The sequence below is a fragment of the Hylaeus anthracinus genome, unplaced genomic scaffold (genome assembly GCF_026225885.1).
Source record: "Hylaeus anthracinus isolate JK02 unplaced genomic scaffold, UHH_iyHylAnth1.0_haploid 4, whole genome shotgun sequence".
NCBI lineage: Eukaryota > Metazoa > Arthropoda > Insecta > Hymenoptera > Colletidae > Hylaeus > Hylaeus anthracinus.
This window is the reverse complement of record NW_026535289.1, coordinates 15,270,520-15,295,870: the sequence shown is the minus strand read 5'-3', so window position 1 is coordinate 15,295,870 and position 25,351 is coordinate 15,270,520. Positions and strand designations below refer to the sequence as shown.

The 25,351-nt window shown below is 44.5% G+C and overlaps 3 protein-coding genes across 7 annotated transcripts; 1 reads left to right on the top strand and 2 right to left on the bottom strand.

Annotated features, from left to right (window-relative positions):
• The first annotated feature begins 14 nt into the window (after positions 1–14).
• Positions 15–25,181, top strand: LOC128895202 (uncharacterized). 5 transcript variants are annotated; one of them, XR_008461726.1, is made up of 12 exons: positions 15–135; positions 22,007–22,319; positions 22,491–22,637; positions 22,704–22,925; positions 22,996–23,071; positions 23,148–23,326; positions 23,393–23,648; positions 23,750–23,980; positions 24,054–24,134; positions 24,196–24,303; positions 24,425–24,536; positions 24,933–25,181. XR_008461726.1 is itself a non-coding variant. In XM_054157600.1 (12 exons), the coding sequence occupies exons 3-11, from the start codon at positions 22,536–22,538 to the stop codon at positions 24,527–24,529; spliced, it is 1,350 nt and encodes a 449-aa protein (XP_054013575.1). In that variant the 5' UTR covers positions 15–135; positions 22,007–22,319; positions 22,491–22,535; the 3' UTR covers positions 24,530–24,536; positions 24,933–25,181. The 5 variants fall into 5 exon arrangements, 4 of the variants coding, with proteins under 4 accessions (XP_054013575.1, XP_054013574.1, XP_054013576.1 ...); XM_054157600.1 differs by having other exon boundaries at positions 24,196–24,293; XM_054157599.1 differs by having other exon boundaries at positions 24,196–24,293; positions 24,425–25,181.
• Positions 1,243–3,197, bottom strand: LOC128895219 (myosin regulatory light chain sqh). The gene is made up of 4 exons (XM_054157642.1): positions 3,061–3,197; positions 1,971–2,170; positions 1,578–1,791; positions 1,243–1,495 (listed from the first exon to the last, which is right to left on the bottom strand). The coding sequence occupies exons 2-4, from the start codon at positions 2,158–2,160 to the stop codon at positions 1,375–1,377; spliced, it is 525 nt and encodes a 174-aa protein (XP_054013617.1). The 5' UTR covers positions 2,161–2,170; positions 3,061–3,197; the 3' UTR covers positions 1,243–1,374.
• On the bottom strand, positions 4,185–19,518 carry LOC128895176 (sushi, von Willebrand factor type A, EGF and pentraxin domain-containing protein 1). The gene is made up of 23 exons (XM_054157526.1): positions 18,821–19,518; positions 11,757–11,874; positions 11,084–11,142; positions 9,966–10,175; positions 9,793–9,888; positions 9,606–9,728; positions 9,354–9,517; positions 9,140–9,266; positions 8,417–8,566; positions 8,169–8,345; positions 7,792–7,971; positions 7,598–7,716; positions 7,068–7,302; positions 6,796–6,969; positions 6,452–6,631; positions 6,124–6,369; positions 5,876–6,055; positions 5,641–5,814; positions 5,393–5,572; positions 5,208–5,316; positions 4,939–5,121; positions 4,731–4,862; positions 4,185–4,592 (listed from the first exon to the last, which is right to left on the bottom strand). Exons 1-22 carry the CDS (start codon positions 18,873–18,875, stop codon positions 4,757–4,759), a joined length of 3,345 nt encoding a protein of 1,114 aa, XP_054013501.1. The 5' UTR covers positions 18,876–19,518; the 3' UTR covers positions 4,185–4,592; positions 4,731–4,756.
• Positions 25,182–25,351: the final 170 nt, after the last annotated feature.

Below are 25,351 nucleotides of genomic sequence, written 5' to 3'. Positions count from 1 at the left end.
AGTGGAAATGATACTGCGGCTTCGTGGGACTTTATTCTGTGCACAGTGTACGTAGACGAGCGTCGCGCAGACGCAGAACGAGCGTGGTTCTTTCTGTTCGTCGGATCAACTCGGACCTGTCCACTTTCGAAATGGGTATGTATCACTCCAGACAAAATATTATCTTATTTCACGGTCATCGTGTTCTTGATAGTAGGATCATTCGTAAGATTATTCGCTTTGCTGACTGTTAGTGGCGCCCAGTCAGTCGATCGATAGACTACGCGCGGGAAACGCCTTTTGAGCATTCATCGTGTCTGAAAATGTCTTCCGCACATGGCGTACGTCTTGCATTAAGTTGCATCGTAATAAAGAAATTAATTATAAATTCGAGTACAACAACAAGAAATGAAGGTTATCGAACGAAACAAAAACTATTACAGTAAAAGGATATGGATTTTTACATTTTCTAATACTGTACATATTGAGACAGTCTGTTGCTACGAACTCCTTTTTCTAGTATTATCGTTAAAGTGCTCTGGTCTACAATTTTTTCTTATAACCTTGCACTGAGATGTCATACGAGTAACAAATTTGGAGTAATGCAAGATGCAATTCGGCATTCCCAGAACTTCAAAGTGATATATCATCTGTATGAATAAAATTAGTTAAGGATGTCATACAAAAACAATAGTAGAAAGATAAAAAAGCTAGATATGTTAGTAGATTTCATAAAGAATGTTTTGAAATTGTAGTCTGCGCTAGGTCTCTAGTAATATACTTTGTCGTACAAAAATATGCAAGCATATTTTTTTTTTTTTACGGTGGAATTATGGCAGTTCAACGTTTCGTTCGTTGATTTATTAGTTTCTCTTAGTGTGCTAAAACCTTCTATTTGATATGGGACAATATTGATCTCAACAATGAATTTTACTTTTCATCAAACTTTCCAAGTATCAAATAGAGTGGATAAAAAGATAAACATCAAGCTTTTGATATACATTATTATATTAAAATATAAATGCAAATTTGTCAACAACTACACATCAATGTAGCGATATAATATACAATACATATTTTAATTTTATCGATTTTAAGGCAATATAAGTCGTTGCCAAATATAGATCTAATTTTTTTTACTACTTTCATTCGCATATATTTTTGACTGGTTACACGTTCAAATAAATATAGAGGCTTATGCGATCTACACGTCTTAGGACCTATAGATAAGGCAGTTTTTCGAAGAATAATACAAACCCGGTATTTTCAGTTATTCTCATTAATAGAGGATGTATAAAATACAAGTAATATTTCAAACTTTACAATTGCAACCATATAAAAGCACGTTACGCGCTCAATCACACAAATATGAAGTACGAATAATGCCACGCTTGCTCACTGCTCGTCCTTGTCTTTAGCTCCGTGTTTTAAGATTCGCGTGAATTCGATGTAATCGAACATTGATCCTTTGATAGGCGCTTCGCGGTACATTTCATCCACGTCGTCGTCCGTAAATCTTGAAAGGTAAAAAGTCAGAATAAATCTGTTGTATCGCATCTCCCTTCGACAATCTTAAATTTAACGTTTAATAAAGTTACCTGTCACCCATTGTCGTGAGCAATTCGCGGAGACGTTCCTCGTTTATGTGACCGCTGTTCTCTTCGTCGAAACAGCCAAAAGCGTTTTTAATCACGTCTTCTGGATCGGTGCCTTGAAGTCTTTCGCCGAACAAAGTTAAAAACATGGTGAAATTGATCGGCCCCGGTGCCTCGTTCATCATGCCTTCCAGATAATCGTCGGTAGGATTTTTTCCTGAAACAATCCACAAAAATTTTTACGTTTCCTTGATACTCGTTCGACAAAATGGCCGCCGCCCGAGAAGGGTTAATTTTCGAAAGCGGCATCACAAAATTGCCTCCAAGTGGCTCGTTTAAAGATAAAAGAAAGAAAAGGGATTGTATCGAGCGATCGATTAACGCGCAGTATCCTACCTAAAGAGGCAAGCATATCGTGAAGGTCTTCCTTGTCGATGAAACCATCGTGATTCTGATCGATCATGTTGAAAGCTTCCTTAAATTCGGCGATTTGTGCTTGATCGAACATCGCGAAAACGTTCGATGTCGCGCGCTGCGCGCGTTTCTTTGTCGTCGCCCGACGGCCGGCTGTTTTGCGAGACGACATGTTGGTATCCCTGAAATTATAAATAAAGTTACAGCTCGCTTTCTTCAATCGGATTATAATTTCTTCGGTGCTCGTAAAATATTTTACATTCCTTACGATTTCTTCGACGCTACGAAACACTTATTTCCAAGGATGAGATTAAAAAGGAAAGTGGGAAAGAGGAAGGTCGAACAAGTTCATTTGGATTTATTAAGCAGGGCTACTATTTATTTCCGGACAATTAATTCAGGAAATCGGAACGTAACCGTAATCGAGATAAAAATAAAGTGGTCTGCTCGGTTACTCGACAAAGAGTACGTTCACTCAACCGTTCGTTGTCTTTGTAAAAATGCTTGATCGTTACTTTTTGATATCTAAATCGAATCCCACCGTTTAATACTAGGATAAAAATTTATATAAAACGTTGAGAATTGTGTTATACCTTCCGACATACGCAGTAATTAATACCACAAAAGGGTACACATTTTCAACACACTTTCTTTATACGTATCGAACCGATACGTATTGTAATCGATACTCACTTACTTGGCAGTAATCTTTTTGCTTTCTAATTTTACTTTACAGTTCTTTGTCTCAAAATTATCGCTCGGCTATATCGGTGCAGGCTATATTTGACTACCGGCAATGCTTTTTCTAGAAAACGCTTAGCGTCCGTCTAAAATCATTGCAACGCAAATCCCGTCGAATGTAAACATTAAATCCAATTTAAACGTACGAAAGTAAGGAGAATAACGAGGAAAATATGTACATCGGGGACACAATAAACATAATGGCCGCTCTACCGAGTACGACACTCCTGTCAGGTATCTCAGGTTACTTAGGATACCTTTGCACACATCACTCAACAACTAGAATCTTCCACGATGAAAGGTTAGCGTAAGTCAACGAATTTGTACTAACCTGATTAATACGAACTTCTTTACGATAAACTGTTACAAAAAACAGAACGGAACAGAGACTCGTGCAGTACTGTGACTCACGTTACGCGTCACACTATGGTTATTCACCACACCCGGACAAGTAGCGCCATCTGGTAAAAGATTCTATGTCCCAGAGGCTCTCAACCTGATCGCCAGCTAACCCCATGAAGTCCATCACGTACCAGTTCGACGAAATTCTAAACATTCTTTAGAGTCAACGAACAATCATATGCTTATCGATAGAATATATTTAGAATTACGATATAGGTCTGTTACGTGGCGTAAATTCTCATGTTCATCTTATTCTGGTATCATTTTGGACAGTGATTGACAATACAAACTGAATTGTTCGAAAGATACCGGTATATGGAAAGATTGAGAACTTCTGGACTATCCATTGCACGAGCCTTTTCTAGTCATGCCCAAAAGATTAGGGCGCACTGCTACGAAGAACAACACCTCGATTTGTGGCGAAAAGATACGCTAAACGTGTACAAATTATATTTTGTAAATGAACAGAATAGTTTTGATATTTCGTTTTGTACAAGGTTACATATTCTGCATACGTTTAACATTTGGTTTAGTCGTGTAGCTTTTGTTGCTAATGACAATTGCATTCAAATTTTACTTTAATTTTATCCAAGTGCACGTCTACCTATACACGTATAAATTATATTTAAATGGTTCGTAATAGTTAAGGTCTTATTTAACGATACTTGTACAAATTTCGTTGATTTATATGACACAGACCCGGTTTACCCTCGAAATGACACGTCACTGTAGGTACCGTAGTTGGAGTAAGTTACTGACAGCGAAATCATCTCCTTATAAGGTTGTGAGCGTGCCCGATATAGTTGTTGCTTGTGTCGTAATCGCATTCAAGGTAGATACACTCCGTAGGTACAATTGTAGCGAGATATCAGTTTTTATTAACTTTCAAGAGCCGAAGGATGCATGGTTCTCGTAGACGTTATTTTATTCGTCAAACCCTACTAATATTTTCACGTGAGTTTTTCAACGTCAGGATAGGTATGAGATCATAATTATTCATCGATTAGATAAAGGAAGCGGATTTCATACGAAGAATGCAGCATAATATAAAATAAAACAAGACCATTGGTTTCTTTATTTGCCAACCAACGAACGTACGAATTTATAGTACAAGTGCGTCACTTGACATTTACAAATAGTACTTCTAAATTATGGAAAAACTCTATATACATAATAATACATCGATCGAATCGTCGAATAATTTCGTATGCGTACAAAACGGAGTACATAATATTAGAGTCGTTAACCATCCTCAATGTAACACGCGTTTGTCGTTGAAAAATCGTATAAAACACAGACGCGAATTCTTCGCGGGCATTTAATTGTCGCGTTTCTCCTCTTTACTTATTTACATAAATCGGCGATGCGCCGAACATAATAACATAAATAAAGACAACAATGTTTCATGTATCGGTATCAGTGGCGTAACTAAGAGTCCTCGGTTCGGTTGTCCTTGACTTTCTAGCGTTCAAAAATAAACGTAATATCAGTTAATTTCTGGTTATTCTGGTTACAAGTTTTATCATGATTTTGTCTTTTGTACTGGTTACGCCATTGATCGGTATCTTCTTACTGTCCTATCCTGTACATAAATAATACCTGATTTTAGGAGACTCGATTTCAAACTATCGTACAGACACCCCGTTAATGGTGATGCCGTTTCTATTCGCAACTGGTTCCGCCTCGTAGTGTCCCGATCTACCGTAATGTCTTCTCACGTTGTTGCCGTACCTTTAATTAGAAAACTCGGTTAGTAAAATTCGTCTGTTGATCGAGACAGAGAGAAAGAAAATTCTATGTCGCTTACCCGTAAGTACTGCCGCTTATGCTGTACGGACTGTCGTAAAGGCCGTCTTCTGGAACATTTTCGTACATAGCGTTGGGTGTCCCATCGTTAAGCGTGGCGTATGACATCACAGCTGCGTTTTGGTCCTCCTTTCTTTCGGCTGCTTGCACGTTTTCCGTATTCTTTACCGGGGTAGCTTTTCTCCTGGAAGAACCGTTTTTTTTTTTTATCGAGAGAAGCTTCATACTATCACCGTTTAAATGTTAATTTTTGATAACGTCGCTACGTACAGTCTTAGGTAAACGAGTCCAAGAATAATTAATATAAATATGATCACTCCAGCCGCGATACCAACGCTGGTACCCACACCTTGAGCTTCGGCCACTTCGTTAGGCATATCTGTCGAGAAACGGTAACGGAATCGGTTGGAGAAACGTATGTTCGAGGATGTATTTTTGCTACTAATATCGCTTACACTCGCACTTGGGTTCCTCGCCGCTCCAGGAACCAGTATCCAAACACTTTCTTAGAAACGGACCGACTCTCTCGAACTGCGGTAAGCAATGATACTCAGCGGTTCCGCCGTAGGTTGTTGTCGCGTTCACCACGATTACTCTTCCATTTTCTATGGGTCCCGGATGTTTGCATTCGACGGCTGTGAATGAGATTCACATTTTATTCTACTTTGTATCGAGGTCATTTCAAATGAATTGACGCGCTTACAGAAACAGGCGGGCACGCTTCCGCTCCAGGATCCGTTCTGCAGGCATATCCTAGTTTCGTTCCCTTCCATGTAGAATCCACGGGGACAACTGTAGTGAGCCACTCCGCCGACGCTGTGCGTCGATACTTGCGTGGACAGTACTCCTTCTTTCTCGGGATCCTTGCACCTGATTTCTGCGTACGCAAACGATACATAGAAACATCGCAGAATTTGTCTAAACATCGAGACGGTTACCTTTGCAGACGGGAGTATCGCTGCTCCAGGTGCCGTTCTCCAGACACAGTCTTCTCGCGAATCCGTCCAGTTCGAAGTTACCGTCGCATTCGTAAAGAGCAGCTGCTCCGTAGTAAGTCGCGTTCGAGGCCAGAGTGTATCTACCGTGTTGGATGTGCTCTGGCTTGCCGCAATCGACGTCTGAAAAATCACTCGTTGAATTGCGCGAACGTTCAACACTGCTTTCAATAATTCTGTAAGATTCTTACAAACGCATCGTGGAACCTCTCCGCTCCATTTTCCATTGTCCTCGCACGTGGATAGAGGTTCCCCGATCACCTTGTACCCTCTCTCGCATCGATATTTCGCAAGGGCACCGATTTTGTACGATGTGGCGCCTGTGTTAGAATTCTCCGGAGTTCCGGTGCGGATCAGCGTTCTGCCGTACATTCTATCGTTTCCGGTCACCGAGAGGATTCCGTGATCCGCGTATACGGGCTCGGGGCATCGAATCTCTGCCATGAAAGCATCGCGAATAACAATATTGCCTCTTCGACTCTTATAAAATAGTTTCCTTCTGTAGGACTTATTTTGTACCTTCGCACTTTGGAGTCGCGTCGCTCCATTGACCATTGTCCAAGCAGTATCTCCTCGACACTCCGTTCAGTCTATAGTTTCTCGTGCAACCATAGGTGATCTCGCTTCCGAGATGAGTGGTTCCGTTTGCGTATTCTACGGCTCCGTTCAAAACGGGCAGAACCTTCCCGCAGTCGACGTCTGCAAGATGGAAAAAACAACATCGTTCGCGTAGCAGGATATATTTAATTATTCAGAAGGTATACCATCGCTGTAGGCTCGGAGAAAAATTGACAACGCAAATAGTATCCGCGAATATGCAAAAGTAAATCCGCATAGGATCGTTCTACAATGATGGAACTTACAGTCGCAGCTGGGCACTTCCCCTGACCATTCACCGTCTTTGCCGCAAGTGTGTCTGGCTTCGCCTTGAAGCAGATATCCTGCCTCGCAGTGATATTCGATGGCACTGTGTACGTTCAAATCGTATCCGACCACGTAACTTCCTGCCGGTACTTCGGGCTCCTCGCAGGTGATCACTGCATCGAAAAATTAATTCAGGAATTTGTCGACACATTTACATATTTCATCGCGGTCGTTTGCATCGATGTAGATTCCAAGTTTGAACGTTGCTTACACTCGCAGGACGGCGTATCGTGGCTCCATTTCCCTTCTTTGGTGCACTCCTGCTTCGCTTCGCCGACCAGCCAGTAATCCTCCAGGCACGTGTACACCGCCAGACTTTTAACCGTGGTGGTGCCGTTAATTAAAGACACAGAGCCAAATTCGATTTGAGCCGGTGCCCCGCAGTCGACGAATTTACATTGGGGAGCTTTACCGGACCATTCCCCGCCGACGTCGCACGTGAGGACCTTTCGAAATCGATTAAGCGCGTTAACGTTGTTTAACATTCCGTTCGTGACCGTGCAAAGAAACGGGTTGCGAAAATTTTAGCGTATTCTTATCTTGTATCGATTTTCAGTTATGCAAGCAAGACTGAAATCGATAACAAGAGGAAACGTAATTGGAGCAAATGATAGAGACGTAATAGAATTTGCGCTCGAAACGGTATCACGTCTCGCGCATAACGAGTAGGAGAAAATAGACTAGCGCCCTGTATAGAATGACGAAGACAGGACACCGAATAGTTGAAACAAAGCCGCTTACGTTGTCTCCGAATAAAATGAAGCCGTTCTGACACGAGTAAGTGGCGGTCGAGCCAGCTCTTCTTCCGGTAATCGCCACGACTCCGCCGTTTACCTGTGGTGGTTCCGGACACCAGTCGACTGAAAAATAGAAAACGATAAAGGATTTTTAGCTACCCCATATTAGCTAAATACCCCGTTTTAGTTATCCCATACATAGACATTGAGGTTTGTGTCCACTCCAAATTCCGCCGTCTCCGCATCTCCGTCTGGCGTCGCCGAGCAGCGTGTAATTTTCTTTGCAAGCATAATCCGCGAGCGCTCCGTGAGTCGTTCTTTTATCGACCAGCGTGATTGCTCCGTTCACCAGCTCCGGCAGGGGGCCACAGTCGACGACTGAGAACATTTACAAGCCAAGTTAATCGTACGCGAGACGATTGCATATAACCAGCTCCATCTTCGTTATCCCGACAATTATGCAGCTCGCGTATCGGGCCGCGCGATTAACTCTCGGCAGATTTACGTTGCGCGACTCGAGAGTTTTACTCGCTTTGACGTGTCGAAAAATAGGCCATCTTGGAGAATAAGCTTACATTTGCACGTGGGCGACGCTCCGTTCCAAAAGCCGCTGGGCTCGCAGGTTCTGGACTTGGAACCGACCAGCATGTATCCGTCCGGACAAACGTAATCTATCGTGGAGCCAATGGTCCTCTTCGTGCCTACTATCGTTGTATTCTCAGACTTCTCCGGGCTACCGCAAGTAGGCGGCCCTGAAACGGAATATTTCCTCGCGGTTATCGCGCTGGGTCATGTATTTATTTATATACCAGTGGACACTCACTGCTTTGACAAATCCAGTGCAAGTAGTCGAGGTTACAGCCGACGTCGTTCCAGAGCCAGCTACGGCCACCGTCCAGCACCACGCAATTTTGTTCGCCGTTATAGTTGTTCGGTTGATCCTTTCCCCAGGAAGGTTTCTGCACGATCTCGCCTAAAATAATCCAAGAAATAACGTTTCGTGTCTCGTTGAGTTTAATTTCACGACGCTCGACGGCTATATCGAGCATTAATTGCACCGAATTCATTGGGATGCATCCGTTCGATCCAAACGCAACAAACAATTACCAGAGATTATAGGTTCGAGCAGACGCTCACGGGTGTAACTTCCCGTTGATTTCCACACAGTGGCAACTTTCACGTTCTATTTATTAGCGCGTGCGATTGCGCCGACAGTCGGCCGCGCGTCGAGTCGATCTTCGATTTCGCAGGCCGTGACTGCCGGTCGGGGGGGGGGTGGAATTTCCAAACGATTCGGACTAAACGACTTCAAACGGCAGACGGATCTATAATTACGTCGTAATTGCCGGACAAATTGATTGTCTCGGGTCGACGAATCCTAATCAACGTTACCCAACTATCGCTTCCCGACCTGGTTCTCATGAACGCTGTCGATGGATCGTGCGAAGGGAAAAAGGTCCGTTGACTGGCGTCGATGGATAACGGAGAACAACGACGACGAAAAAACATGAAAACGTCGTTAACCTCTAACAAGGTAATTACTCACCGTCGACCCATCGCCACGTTCGCGCCGTGATAAGAGGCTCCTTCTGCGCGCCTATCCAAACGAGCTGAGTCTTCAGCTTATCCTTTCGCCTCTCGAGATTGTTCAGTATGTACACCGCTGACACGCCCTGCGGTTGAGAAATCGAAACGACTACGGTTACAACTTTTCATCGGTATTTGACGAACGAGGAAGAAAGACTTTTTGGTAGGGAGACCTTGAAGCCATGGACGAGGTCGCCTCCTCTGGCGCGACAGTAGTTTCTGGCTTCTTGAAACGAACCACCCTTCTTCACTACGAACTCGTAACAGGTGGAATTAAAGGCGGCTAAGTCGGCGTCAGCCGGCGTCCCGGAATAGGCGCACCTGTCCGTCGAGAACTCTGCGAAAAGTCGGGTAGAACTATTCTACAGGAATTTTATTTAACAGGCTGCCACCGATCGCTTCGCGCTCTTGAACTCTCGACTTACCGTCAACGGCGAACACCTCCACCTCGCAAAGGCTCAAGCTACCCTCGACACCCACCAGCTGCAGAAACACGTACTGTCCTACCAGAGATCTCGCGCACACGAACGTCTTCGTGATTCCCTCCTCTGCAACCAATCGATCGATAATAGTTTCGAAGGAAGTCGATGACTCTCCAAACTGATATCTTACCTATCGTGCCGGGGAACCATGCGCACAAAGGGTTTCGTTGCAGTTCGACGCTACTGTTACCCACGCGTATCTCGATATCCTGCAGGGGTTGGTGGCCTGAGAACGAGGCAACTTTAGCAATTTCGACTTTCCGTGTGTCGGTGAAATTAGGAAAAGTTGAGAGAAATAATTACCACAGCAACCTCTGGTCGTTACTCGGACGACCTTTACGGAGTACGATTTGAGAAGGTCGACCCTCCACCAGGGGCTGGGTTCGCTTTGCGTCTCCGTGCACCTTTTCCCGTCGTGCTCGGTGCTCGAGTCGCCATCGTTCCCGTGGCTGGCATCACCGCCTCGCACGGTCGTCGATTGATTCGTTGGTTTGCGAAACGCAACGTTCGTACCTGCAGGAATACGTTTATAAAATTCCTTCTGGAATTTCTTCTGGTAACAGCCCGACAAGATCCTTGCGACACGAATTCCTGCTGTCAATTGGACCGTTGCAAATGAAATTGGCTGGAACCGAACATCGCCGAAGGAAGGCGATATACCGACCGCGACCGAGTAACAAAACGTCCATTACGGACAGGACGCGTTTAGTAACGAAGAGAAACGATTATCCGACGTCGCAGCCGGTTTCACCGTGTCGTGCATACTTGGCGTTTCGGAGTCTTCCGGTTTCTCCATTTTTCCGCATTCTCGTCAACGGGCCCGTTCAAAATGATTTCCGCTAGCCGTGAGACGACTGACACCGACCGGAATCCAAGGGATTGCGCAACGTTCGAGACACGCGCGTTCAAAGCGTCCTTTCCGAAAATTCAGTGTGGGTAAACGTGAAACGTCGCGACGAATGATAATGAAAATCGAGGCCGATATCGAGAGCAGAGGTCGACGTATTTCTGCGAGGCTCACGGCATACGCAAAATCGCTTTCTACCGAACGCACACGAGAAGAGCTGTTGCATTTCAACGCGGCTGTCTGGCACTTTCGGGTCAAAAGATTTATTTCTTTGTGAATAATAATACGTACACGCGTATTCAAACTTTTCACGTTGGATAGTTTTCGCGTAAAAAATGCTCAAACGTTATCCCGACTTTTGGGGTAGTTAGGTTACAGTCGGTAGGCTTGCATTTCTTCGTTCGCGGAATGCAACGATTTCGCGAGTTTCGACGAGCATCGAGGAGAAAGCCGTGAACGATCTCGTTGTCAAGGAAGACGAGCGATCGAATGCGCCAGCGCGACGGAGGAATTACAATGCGAAGGGAAAGATTCCAAACGAACGGTTGATTTTAGTTGACGGTGGAATGCTTACCGCAGAATGGTAGATCTCCCTGCCATTTCCCTCGAGCGTTGCACGTCAGGCTGCCGCTGCTAAACAAGCAATTGCCGGATAAAATAATCGAAATTCTTTGGTTCGCTGTAAACGATGCACGACGAAGGAACGAAACGTGGACACGCGAACAAATATCGTCAATCATACGAATTACAAGAAAACGGAGAAAGTACGTAATAACCGGTGCTATCGACCACTATCGCGTTACACAAACGGTCGTTTCGCTCGGTTGCGACTCTCGCGTGCTCGTACGTGTCCCGAAAAAAAAAAGAAACGCACACGCGTTCTAGCGATCCTGTCGAAAAATGATTAATTCGTTCGTGCTCGTCTTTCTTTTAAACGCGTATCAGTCATTTTTCTCGCAGATGGAATAGAGCCGCGTAGAATTTATTCGTGGGGTTAAGATAACAGATGTGCCGTATCGTGCACGCTCAAACCCAACTAGTATTCGAACGACGAGAACGATCGGATGCATCGCGTGGTAGAAATTTATTGCATACGATACGTACTTCACCTGTACGTAGATTTCATGTTTGCATAGAAATGTAGCGCAAGGAGCAACGACAACGTTATAGGAGTACTTTGCGTGCCATGTTGAGCATCGTTTGTGGTTCTTTGAAACGATCGTTTGCAAAGCGACAATTGCACTTACCCGAATAACTCGTATCCAGCGTCGCACGTGTATCTCGCTAAAGCGCCTGTCTCTAAGGATTCGTCGGACAACGATACCTTGGCGTTCATTGGTACCGCCGGATGACCGCACTTCAATCCTGTATTTAAGAAAATTACGTTGCTCAGTCGTGACGCTTCGGAAAAGAATAGATTCATTAACCGGTGGATCGTTCGGTGTTGCGGTATTTTAATGGCATATTGTACGTCCGCTGAAGATTTTACCGTTACAAACCATTAAAACTAAAGTTTCAATTTCTGTGGTGCCATTGTAGATTTCATCCATTTCGCAAGACAAAAGAAACAACTTTGGGTCGAGTATTTTGTCGACGAAGAATTTTTACAGGGGGTCTGTGACGTGTTCTGCAGGAATAGTTACCGTGTCGGCAATTAAGCGTGTAGCAAGATACGAGAAATTACCTAAATTCGAGTGACAAGACAGAATACCTACAATTTAAACGTTTTACGTGACGAAATGGACAGAGGAATGTCCGAGAGGAGCGAATAAACATATGAAAATAAACTATAAACGATCGTAAAAGTCCGTCGAATCAGGTCAGAGCCCAGAAATCCTAAGGATAACGCTGCGTTTCTATCCCCATTTGTTTCATCGCAGTTTTCGTTGCGTAAACCCGTAGCAGTCGTTAACTGTAAAAGAGATGTCAAGGGCGTGACGACCTTTCCGTATAAACACTCGAGTTTGCCAGGCTTTCGTTCATAGATCGGTATAAAAGTAAATGAAAACAATAGCCGCGACACCTAACATAGAGAAACCTTGGACAAAATCCCACGCGTTTATCCATTATTCGAAATCTGACGGCTCGGGAAATTAGTTGTACAATGACGGATTTTCTATCGTCCGCGAAAGGATCGAAATTAGTAGGTCGAGCATAGGATAGCCACAAAGGCATAAAGTTATGGATGGTTCTGAGCGCGCGGAACGGGTATCGAACCGTATGCAGCCTGAGAAACTTTTTCTCCGAGTGAAAAGGCGATGGAAATCGACGAGGGTACGCGTGCTCGTGTACGCGTAATTTGCCGTAGACCATTCCTGGGAGAGCGTGGAAACGGTCGGGTCTCTTTGCGATCCCAAAGAGTATCTATTCGCTTGTTTCTCTTCCATTTATCGAGAGATATCGCAGGCCTGCGCAGTTTTTCTGTTCCGTCGAGGTGTCCGTTTACTCTAAGAACTATCAGATTTTCACTAGAAGAATCATCAAACACGTTCGTCGGGATGGAAATAGGCTACGACGATAGGGTGAACCTCGCGCAACTCGTCGAGAATCTCAGCAACTCGCGATAGGATCGTAGAAGCGATTAGAGGAGCGCAGTCGCGCGCAACTCGCGGAATAACGTTTCCGGTGCTGTTTGAACGTTTGAAGGCCAATCGCGCGTAGATGGCCTTTGATTTTCGAGTCGACGGTCTTAACGAGCCTAATTTGCATTCTGTTCGCCGTTGCGCGTCGTTGATTCTTTCGAACGCGCTGGCCTGAAGAGCTCGGATAATTAAAATATCTGAATTTTGAACTCCGCGGAGAATTTAATATTCGGAAGAAGAATCGGCGCGCATCGAGTCACGGGGTGAAAGCCTCCGTTGTCTCTGTAGACGATACGAACTCTCGGGAAGACCTCGTTTCTCGTGGGACGCGAAGCTACCGTTTCGTGCGAACGAGTTAATTAAAGCGAGTACAGACGCGTTCGCGCGTTGTTTGTTGCGCGTAAATTGTTTCGATTCGAAACCGTCACTCTTTAGAGCGCGTTCAAGCGCCTCTTCCGCAGCTCATTTTCCGTGTAATTAATGTCGTTTCACCGTGCTTTCAAATACACTTGTTTAATTGCTCGCGAGAAAGTTATCGTTGAGATCGATGGTCGCTAAACTATCGACTCGATGGTATACTTTTTCGCTCTACTGAAAGTACGGAACTTAATGAGCGAGAGGAAAGATAAATGGGTGAAATAGAACAAGTTATCAAAGTCTTACGCGTCCAAGTTTCAGGAAAATCCAAAACGCCGAAAATGTGTCCGCATTCGCGTGCAACGACCCCGATCGACGGATCAGGTGAAAGAGAGCGACCTCCGTGGATCCAAAGTTCGAGGAGACGAAAAGGTCGAGAATTCCATAGTTAATCGTCCGTGTTCTATGCTCACGGCTAAGTACACACGTTGCTAGCTTTAGCCTCGAGTCTTTGGCATTCGCCGATCGCTTCGTGGGTCTGGGTCACGCGGTTACAAAACTTTAAAGCCGAAATAACGGTACGACATGGTGCTACTTCGGGTCGGGACTACTACCGGTGAAGCGTGTCACGGTACAGTTCTTGGTTTATCGCCATTTTCCTTTATCGACGTTCGAATCGTTCGACAAACGGCACGCGCGCGATCCCGCCAACCAAGGGACGCCTTTCCTCCTCCTTTTGCGAATAATTGCAGTACCTTTTAAATAGCGGCCACTTGAGGTGGCGTACAAGTACAATTACTTTAGCTTTCTCACGAGTGCACGTCTACTTAAAAACGTTTTACCTTTCTTATATGCTACACAACATTCTGTTACGGCAACTCTCTCTCTAGGTATATAGAATTGTCTTTCATTCCGCTTACAGGTATGCGTTTATTCGCTACGGTTGGTACCGTGAAAATTAATTTTACAAACAGAACTTTCCGCTGTATCGTTCCGAAAGTTCGATAATCGATTACAGGGAAGAACAAACGTAGCGTGTTTGTTGCACAGAGGTGGTGTTCTGTCTCGATGCATGGAAGCATCGGTATACTTTCGTTCGGCTGACCCGTAACATTAGAAGGAGCATCGAAAATAGAATGGTTCGTTCCACGCGAATCTTTTGCAATAATTGTGTCGGTGTGTATGCGATCGCACGGGGATCACGAACACACGTTCTTGTTCTGCAACGTTCGAACGTGCCGGTGTAATATTGCACGTACCAAAGCGATTGTCAGGAAGTTGGAAAGTGGGCGTGCCCTGCTGCTGATCTATCTCGCAAAAAAAAAAGAGAGATAGATCGATCGTCAAGGATACAGCCACGCGATTCGAAAGACAGATTCGATTCCCATTTTTTCCCCAAAGTTCCAACGCCTGTCTGTCCGTCTATCGATGCTAACGACCGAAGGAGATCAACGTTTGGTAGAGCGCGTTTAGGAGTAGAACAGTCGTTGACGAAGAAACATAATTGGTAAAATACTAGACCTCGGGTTCCCTGGTTCAAAGAGTTAACTTTCAAGATACGAGGGAATCGATAACGCATTTTTCCCTTGGTGTTCCCGTGTCTCGAGTTCCGACGTGATTGGAAAGAAAGGCGACGAGATGAGATCGTAACGACGGATATTACGTATTATCGCGTTTACGTAAACGGGCCATACCGAGAGCGAATTTTACTACCGTCTCGCGAGTACAGGACACCGGTGGGGCGTCGAGGAACCGGTTAACGGTCGTCATTCGGTTCTACGAAGCGGAATCGAACGTGAAGCGACAGAAGGCGCGCTGGCATCGTCGGAATTCGTGCCACTTAGTCCACCAAATTTCAAATCGACCGGCGTTATCGAAGGGAAGAATCGGTTCGTTGTATCGGTACCGGGAAACGGTAGAGAGTTCCTTTCGCGAGTTTCCTAATCTATTGTACGACGCGTCGCGAGTAGGAGATCACGCGGTACGTGTGTCGTCGGGATCGACGATGACTTGCGACACCTTGCCTAGCGTCGGGAATGAAAAACTTACCGTGAAAGGTGTACTTTCGTGTAATTGCCCCTCGAACTCTTGCTCGCGGATACAGGATAGTTCAAAATTTCATAACGTGCTAAGCGTTGGAAGATTCGCTGGTGGATTTATTTTTTTATTTTGTATTCCATGACACGTGACCCGTGAAACTATGGAGAGCGCGTTGTGGCAACGTTGATCGGCGATTGTGTAATCGGCGGTAGCGTCGAATTGCGTCCCCGCGCGATCGTCTATGACCAAAATACGCGCGATCGGTCGTGCATAGCGATTCTCGGAAGAAGTGGCGCGATCTCGGACGAAATTTCACCTGTGTGGGGCGTGGAGGGCCCCTGTGCCCCACCCACGTGAGGTGCGTTTTCTCGAGCATAAGTTATCGGCAGTTTCGCGTGCTTGCGAGTCTAGCCAGAGGTAGCCAGGAGGCCGGTTAAATGTTACGATCGTCCCAGCGTGGCTCGATGGAAACGCGAATCGTGCTCGAGTCTGTGGAACGTTAGACACGCTTCCTCTTTCACAGGAACGAAAGAAAAGCGTTCACCTAGAATCTCGAGGACTCTTTTACTTCTCCACCTTGAAGGTACCCACGCGCGATCGGTATTATTTTTACGATAATATTAATCGTGTGCGGTGTACCTTTGCGCAGGTCTCAACGCATTGCGCTAACCATCGACTGGTCTAGTTGCCGGTCGACCTATCACCCTATCGCGCTATCTCCAGCAATCTATCAAACAGTCTACGAGTCCCTGGAATCGGATCGGTCAGAGGCGTGCGAACTGGACTCTCCCACTTGTATTTACAATTACTTCCATCGATCGTTCCGCAGGCAAATGGCGCAACGCTACAGTTTCGCGACAGACCCGAGACAAAGTGGAATTTGGAAGCCTCGGAAGAAGTAGCACAAGTTCGAGTAAACAACCTCGCTTTTTGTACATCGAACACAAACAGCAAAAAGTATTCGAAGCATTCAGTTTAGAGCTCCTTTTTCTTTGCTTGTATAGGGTAAATACGCCACTGCAGACCATTCTGTTTACTCGGCAACCGTGGAAACGACTGCTCGGAACAGTTCTTGGATCTTGTGTCATTCAAGTTTCGTAGTAGAACTCGAGGCACACGGCGAACGAATAGCTTGGAGTATTACGAGTAATTTGGTGTTTCTAAAAATTTGAGGAATCTCGAGTTCATCGGCTGTGTCAACGAATCCCGAGAATTTTCGAGATGATAAACTTGTTCGTGTAACGGTAGAGGCCTTCTAACTCCATTAAAACTGTCGAATATTTCTAGACTTTTAAAATTTCACGTAAAGAGAAGGAAGCGATCCAGTATTAGCACAGAACGCGCCACGTTAAATAATTATTAGAGAAAGTACCTGAAAGATACGCCAGATGCAACGGTTAAGTAATCGTTATCGACAAAGGTATCATTCTCCGTTCGTAATTATTTTTACACCAAAGACACGTCCCTCCTACGCGTTTTTGCACGCCACCGATGAAAGTTCCAGCGAGCGTTACTCGACGAGGAAAGGTCTGCTATGTCGATGACGCAAATCGACCATGCCATGCTGCGTTTGGTAAATTTTTATCGAATCGTCGCGTTCGATTAATTCGAATGCAATGCCGAATCGAAAGTGTCTCGGACACGTGACGTTGTAAAACACCCAGGCCAATAAAAAATAATCAGCGTCGTTCGAGAAAGGTACTGTTGCGCGATCACGTGTCTCGTGCGAAGTTAATGGTATACCTGTAGATGGTTTTTATACAATTGCCGAGCAAGATAATTTTACACTTAGACATCCGTTAATAAGCACGCGCAGAAATGCGGTGCTTGCGCTACGTATCGAGGCGTTTCGTGTAGATTGTAGGTCAACTAGAAGAATAAGAATTACAAAAGGCGAAACTTGCTTCGATCGACAGCCTCGCCGGCAAGTCCTGTTTTCTACGTCGCGTAACCAGTTTTATTCAAATAGGAACTAGGCGAAATGAAAACTCGGTCGAAAGATACGCGAAATTGGAGCGGACAGAACGAAACGGTGAGCGCAAATTCGTCCCTTTTCCGGTTTATACGGTCGGTGGAGCGACTCGAAATGCTTCACCGATTTGTTTCGTTGATTGTACAGTGTTTACGAACAACTTTCCAATTTTGAAGGGGTCCGAGCGAGGTACCCACGCGGTAGGTGCCGTGTTCTATTTTCAAATCCAAGGTTTTAACCGTTGTATCAAGAGGCTGAAAGTTTGATGGATTCCAAACTAAAAAGAGGAAAGTTCTGCGTCAACCGCGCCAGCTTTGTTGGTCGGTAGGTATCCTTGGACCAAAAATAATGCGAAATGTATTTGTTTGGGAAAAAGGACGAAAAGAATTGACTGGAATTCGCAAGGTTTCGGGCGAGCAGAACACAAAGCGACAGGAACCTGTGCGTTTCATTCGAAGCGGATACACCGGGTGACCTCGAGACACCAGAAAATCCGCGTGGACGAGAACCGAGTGGGCGGTACCTGTTTTGCTTGTATACCTTTCCTTAGTACCGAGGACATTATCAGAGAGCAGATGGAAAATAGCAAACGTTGGATTACAAAATTCGATACCGTCCGAATGGCGTACTTGTCTAATTTGTGTTCGCGCCATTGATCACGTGGTTCGATGGATCTCGAGCACCACAGCCGCGTTTTCCAAACAGATTCGACGCCTCGATACGATCGAGTATACTTGGGAAACGCTTCATCGCAGGATCCGCGCGTGCTGAATCCATCCGTGATGTATATTTAGAAAGATCGAATAAATCTCGATGGAGAGAGCAGGAGCCATTTCTCCGCGTTGCTCGATAATCCAATCCGGTGACCGACAGAAGTGGACATTTGGGTTTCACCTGGCATAACCTATGCATCCGAATGATTCACGATGTCTTTTTCATAACGCTTTCAAAATCGTATCCGATACGTTTAGAATACCGATGAGTCCTTCGAATATTTGAAAAGGTATGCGCAATTGTTTAACCATAAGAGCAGGACGTAGAAAAACGCGTAGGAATGAAAAAACAAATGGCGAGCAAAGAGGTGGATTTCGAACGCGTTGGGCAACCGCTCGTCGCGCCATTAATGGCTTAACCGCTTCGATTTAAAAAAAAAAAAAAAAAAAAAAAAAACCGCAACGTTTTCTTATTTCGCTTTCTAAATATTCAAAGGCAGTCGCAAAGATGTATTTAAAAACTTGTGCGGTAAAACTGATATTTCTTCCTTTACTTCGCTCTTCCTTGTTTTAATCGTTCGCTTATTCGACAACTATGTTGCTCGAGTTAGCTCGGGCGCGGCGGTTAAGTGGTTAAAGATACATGCCTTCTGCGCCCACGACGAGGATTCCCAGAAGGGATAGAAGAATCTCTCGCGTCATTCTCGATATGTCGTTCTCTTCCCTCGAAGAGAGGCGGGATCACATTGAAAACGCACTAATTCTGCCGACGATCATCCACGAGCACGTACCCGCCACCGGAGAACACTCTTTATCGCGCACCACGGAAACTTTCACGAAATGTTTCTTTGTTCGACGCACGGCACCGACGAAAACCCACCTCGGCAACGCGAATGTACTCGTTCCACGAATTCGATACGAAATATTCGCACCGAGAGGTTCTCGTGTTAACGTATGGCGATCGAATTTGCGCCAAGACTCGATTCAGGAATGGCCGAGAAGAGTCCTCGCCGTTCACTAACCACGTTTTTGGTCACCGTATGCGATCGAAATAACGAACGATCCTCCTTTCATTGTTTCGCGCACTACGCGAAATTATTCGCGGTATTTCATGTTCGATCGCAGCATCCTTTCCACTCCTTCATGATTCTCAGTCTTTGGATTAGGTCTGGAAATCCTTTCTTCTCCGTTAGTCCTTCTAGTCGCCGAAACTAGTCGAAAATCACTGCAACTTGAATCGATTCGCGGAAAACTTGGCTCGTTTGTTATCGAAGACCGTTAAGCGCGACTCACGGACGCGGCATTTTCGCTGACCGTTTGGTCGAGTATCGACCGAGTATGACGATCCGTTCCCTTCACTAGCCGTCCGTCGAGTGCCACAGGCCTCGGGGTCTCCTGTACTCCTTCGACATTATGAAAGTACGGTGTACCGTGCATCCAGCCGGCTGCTATGGGGGAATCTACGCTCGACTACGTTCCTCCTGGCGTTTTCGAATTACAACCGGCAACAAACTCGCGTTTACCAACAAACGCGAATCGAGAGAATATATCGGAAATTCGGCGAGATGCCGCTCTATAGCAAAGTATGCGGGTACCAGGGGCCTTGTCTCTAAGGTCGAAGGTCGATTTTTAAATAACTCCAATAATCATCGATAAAGTATCGTCTCTTCTTACGAGTAAGCTGCTCGGTAGCCAACGGCGTTACTCGTAGACCGAAACCTGCGTCGGTCAACTCCGACTCCGTTGACCAATGTCGCGCTCCGAGATCGAGAAGATTGCTTACCTGTCGGCGAACGCGAAGCATTTTTGCCGCACAGTGTACTTGTTTGTACCGTACGCATATCCGTAACGCTTCCAAGGTAAAACAGCTAAGCATACGATCAACCAGTTACGGGAACTTTTACTCGGACATGTTTATACATACAAGTTGTGCATTAGCGGAATAAGGTTCCGTAGGTGGATCGATTGATTTGGCGAAGGCTAATCGTTTCCTCGTGCATAACTGGCGCGCGCAAAAACGACTCGGTAATATGGAAGATGATACCAGGTTCGTGGCTCGTGCAGCCTGTTTGTATAATTAACCAAGTTGCGGAGCCCTACGTCACCTGGCTACTTCCGCTCGTTTTCGTACCTTTCGAAAAACCAGCTGCCGTGGTCAGTGACGGCGAAATCGTTCTCTACCTCGTCAAATTGTATACCGCGAATCAGTGATTCCCATTCTTCGAGTGTTTTGCACACCTGGCCCCATCCTGGCCACTCTCCGTTCTCACCGGGTTGCACGATCTAAAAAGTGGCATGTCGAAAGCGCATTTTCCTCCTCATTAGCGTCGCTGACTAAACCATCGTCCTGCTTAACTTCGACAGATTCATGGATTATGCATATTTTGCTGCGTAATCCGAATCCTGATGGACTGTTTCTTTTCCATTCCCCTCTTCTCGTTCCATTCACTCCTGTCGCTTATCTCTTAATTGTACTAGAAATTTGTATAAATAATCAAGATTTACCCGACGAAGGATAATGGAATGTATTCTAGTCGGAGAAAATTTCATACAAGGTTCACGCGATCCGAGCAGCGTTTCAATTAAAATGAAACGGAGCGCGAACGGAATTATGATGTAATCGCAAGGACGTTATAAATCCTAGACGAGAAGCGTTAATTTGACCATGACGAGTACTTTCTTTAAGAGCAAGGAAACGATTAAATCGCAAAAGAACCTGTAGATACGGGACGACGCGGTTCGGATACGTATTTTGATCGGATCCTCCTGTATCGCTTGCAGCTGTTTGAAAAACACCCCCGGGAACGCGCACGGGAACTCCGCAAAAGGATATCCGTACGTAAGGGGTGGTACCAGGAAAGAAAAGGTTGAAAACACTGCTATAAGGTTACACAGACTTTACCGTTAAGCCCCTCCCTTCTATCTCTTACCACATCATGCTCCCCACCTGAGTCACGACGTCCCTCGCGCGCGATCGCGTTTCCACTCGTTCTTGGATTTTCTCTCCTTTCAACCTTTCTCGACCCTCCTTCTCCGTTGTTCGCCCTCCTTTCCTCCACCGACTCCTTCTGTCCTTTTCCTTTTTTTTTTTATCAACGCTCTTCTACGTCACGACTCGCTCCGGGCCCCTTTCACCTCGACGAGTCTGGTGTCTTCGTTTCGATTTCACAAAGAAACGAACGACAGAGCGATTCGTCGAAACAGCGGGAAGATGAGCAATCAAGTTTAACAGTTTACACCAGTGGTTTTCAAAACGAGACGATAGCCCCCACCTCCCCCCGCTCTTCGAGGGATTTTGGTAATTGGGAGTATTCGTTAACATCAAACAGAGTATGCCGGAATACTCGGTACAATTTGGATCTATTGGAGCTGACTCTAATGGATAAACGCAAATAGAATATCACATTTTTCTTAACATTTTTATACGCGATACCTTGCGTGCGAAAAAGTCGAATTAGATTCTTTTATCGATGTATGCCAATCGTAGTTTACTTACTAAACAATTAGTTTACAATTTCCAATATTCGCTCGTTACTAGCGTTTATCGATGATGTTATCGTCGTCGATATACATAGATTTGAATTTCGTAGAAGGCATACCGACGCGATCCTGTCCGATCGAGCTAACTCGAGCCAAGTTTAGCCTAGATCAGTGGCGCCCAAAAATAATATGGCGCCAAAACGTAACTTTTCATGTCCTCGTCTATAGAAGTTTTAATCGCATACCTATAATTATCAATCGTTGTAATTCGGTATTAACCTTTTTACACAAAGATCCGATACAACGCTAGAGTAACAAGGATTAAAGTGTGTAAATATTGTTTCTGTCGGAAGTGTTATTGTGCAGGTTGCGCGTCACTGAGTTCAAGAGATTTTGCGCGCCTCTTCGTACAGGCCGGGCGGACGGGTACAAATGGCGGCATCTGGTCGAGACATTTCGTACTAAATGTCCTGTTGAAAGATATAACCACAGATGAGCGTAGCCGCGTATACGGGATTCATTTCGGTTTTTACATTCGTGATAAAGTATGCACAAGCCGGATTACGATGGTGCCGGTATCCGTGCTTTGTCGTCAACGCGAAGTCTGTGATTCCTATTTTTTACGTCAATTTATTACCAAGGATACACCAAATGACCAGAGAACATGTAAGTCGTTCATTCGTGATGCTTTTTCTATCCTAATAAAAGAAATTACTCAAACACTTTATCGTCACTGCGTTTATTACTGCTCTACCTTGTTTCCTGTTACTTAATCATCCTCTTTTCGTTTTTTATTCTTTACAACTTTCTTTGGTATATGCTTTCTTATATCGATAGGTGACTAAACTTACTACCATATCCAAGACCTAAAATAATGTAAATATGGCAGAAGGTGGAACGGAACCAAAGTCCAATGACAATCAACTATCTAAACTTCAGTTAGAAGTAAACGAGTGTCTTGGTAATTGGCTAGTGTACTTACAGGTTTGTTTATATGCGATAAGTTTTACAGCAAAAAGCAGAAAAAGCAAACTATTTCATTTCATTCAGACGCTCAATGGCCTATGTACAGCCGGTACAAAGTTGGCTCAATCGCTACAGAATCTCTTGTCTGCTCACAATACATTGGCTCAATGTAAACTACCGGGACAATGCCTGGTTGGTTGGGAAGAACTCACAAGAGCCACTTATATAGCGAGCAACACAGTGAAGAATCATATTATTTCTGCCTTGAGAGATCACGAAACTCGAGAGAACAAAGGAGATAAACATGTATACGATAGTTCCAATTCAAATTATAGGAGGGTTTTATATTTTTTATATTAAATGGTATTGTTTTCAGGACATACTTAGAGATAACTTATTAACTTTCATAAATCTGCAATATCAGTTCTGCGTTGCTTGCTGCGAATGCGTAGGTGAGAAATAGTAACTACATACCTTTGCTTGTTCTCTTGGTTTTATCTGTAATCATTTTTTAACGTACTACTATAGGTGGAATGGTAGAATGTTCTTGTTCGCAAAGCGGCACCACGGAATGCGATGTTGCGTCTCTTCAACAGTGTTTCGAAAGATTATATAGTTCACCGCCGCCGGTGTCTTCGTCGTCGACGCAACAATTGACGCAAAACTCTCATAGATCACCGTTACCATATCCTTTATTTCCTCTGCAGGTAATTTTGTCGAATTAAGCGTATAATTTTCATCAGTACCTTCTTACGATCGTTTAACTGCGAAAGGTTCAGAGGAGGTGGTCTGAAACAGCAGCTGCGGAAATGTCTGGTGAAGCATCGGAGAATACGATGCGAAGGTGGTCCATGCCATGGGATTGTCGAAATATTACGGATTGGCCTCGACAAGATGTCAGGTTACGATTAAGGATTCCTCACCAAGACAGGAGTAGATCCACTACGCCTGATACGATATGGAAAACGTCTGCCATGACTAGTCAGGATGGCCTGCAGGAGGCAATTCAATTGTTATCTTGCAAACCAGGTATATACGATTAAAGGAACAAACGTTAATCGCTCGATATTTCCTCTAGGAATAAATATTATTTATTACTTATATATCGATCTACTCTAATATCTATATAGGAGTTAGACCATTAAATCAACTAACAGCTTACGCCAGTCAGCATATACCGGGTGTTACTTTAACAACGTGCAATTTCGAGTCAAGTTACGACTCATCGATTTGGCCAGGATCTCGTAAAGTGGGTTCCTCGAGGTGCTGGCCATACGATTCCCACTCGAGCGACCACTCCGACCAGTCGGGTCGTCGCGAAAGTGACCAAAGTCCGCACAGTGGAGAGCACAGAGATTCAGGTACGATTTAATATGTATTAAAGCTTATTCGTTCACCGTTTCGCCGATAAGTTATTCATCGTACCTTGTGCAGAACAAAGCGGAGCCAATGGTAGTTACGCGGACAGCAAAGATAGTATTCTTTCGCATAGCGACCATAGAGAAGTTGAACTCGGTAAGAATGTACATTGCGGACATCGGATAAATCGCGTGTAACGCTTGATTTTTTTCATTAGGTACCGTAGATATATTACCGTCTCGCAAAAGCAGTTCTTCGACAGATTCTTGCATATCAGCTCATAGTCGTTCAGGTTCCGAGAGCGCTGGTGGTGGGGTAATGCATGGTTACAATTTAAAATACTTATAATTATTGTTAACAATCATCTTTTTTTTTACATAGATTAGCATCGATCTACGAGCGAACGTCGAATATTCAACGTATATTAACAACATTCATCGTTTCAGGAATCCGCGAGATCTCAGTTGTACTCGATGTGGAGCGGCAGTGATTTGCCTTTCATTAAATTACCAGAAAGTAACGAAGCGCAGGACGAACACCCGCCTGTATAAATATACGGTATTTGGAGGCAAATTTTAGGCTTTCTTTTGAACGCTATCGTCTTTTATCAGCGGGAACGATTAAAATCGTTTGGAATTATCATATTTATAAGCGTGTTACAGTGACGCGCGATATTAGCGCGTATATGAATTAATGTATACGATCGTCGAGAAGACGCGTAAAACGCGTCATCTAACGATCAATATAACAAAGTAGAGTTGAATGTGAAGTGTTTATATATCGTGCGATATATCGGTACATAATCATTCGAAAGATGGAACGTACCAAAAGTGGAGTTATTTATGAAACCTAAGTATAATGATTTTTAAACAAAATTATTGAAGTTAGTTTAGACGTAAACGATTAGTTGATATCGATCCCGTTTCCCCTCTCTAGTCTGTTAATAATTTTCAGGGGAGAGTCGCTCATCGTTACTTCCGTAATGGGATTTTGATCTCGAGTATCTCTTTGTAAAGCTTTAATGGAATCTGCAATTTTAAGTATTCGTATATATTACAATTTTTATTTATATTTATCCACGTGAATTGGAAATTCGTAACGCGTCAAATTTCCTATTCGACCCTTCGTATTGTCTCAATGTTGTGCATTGGCATTATCAAGTGTAATATTAAACGATATCAATATAAATTGCATTCCCTCCGACCTGATTATTCGTATATACACCTAAAACAGGAGTGCGCATCGTCCATGATCTTTTAAATCACACGTCTCTACGATCCTTTTAATATTGCTAAAGTATATCCTTCATCGTTCCAAGCCGAATAGGCGTTAGCGGAACACGGATTACGTTTACCATCTGAACGATAAAATCC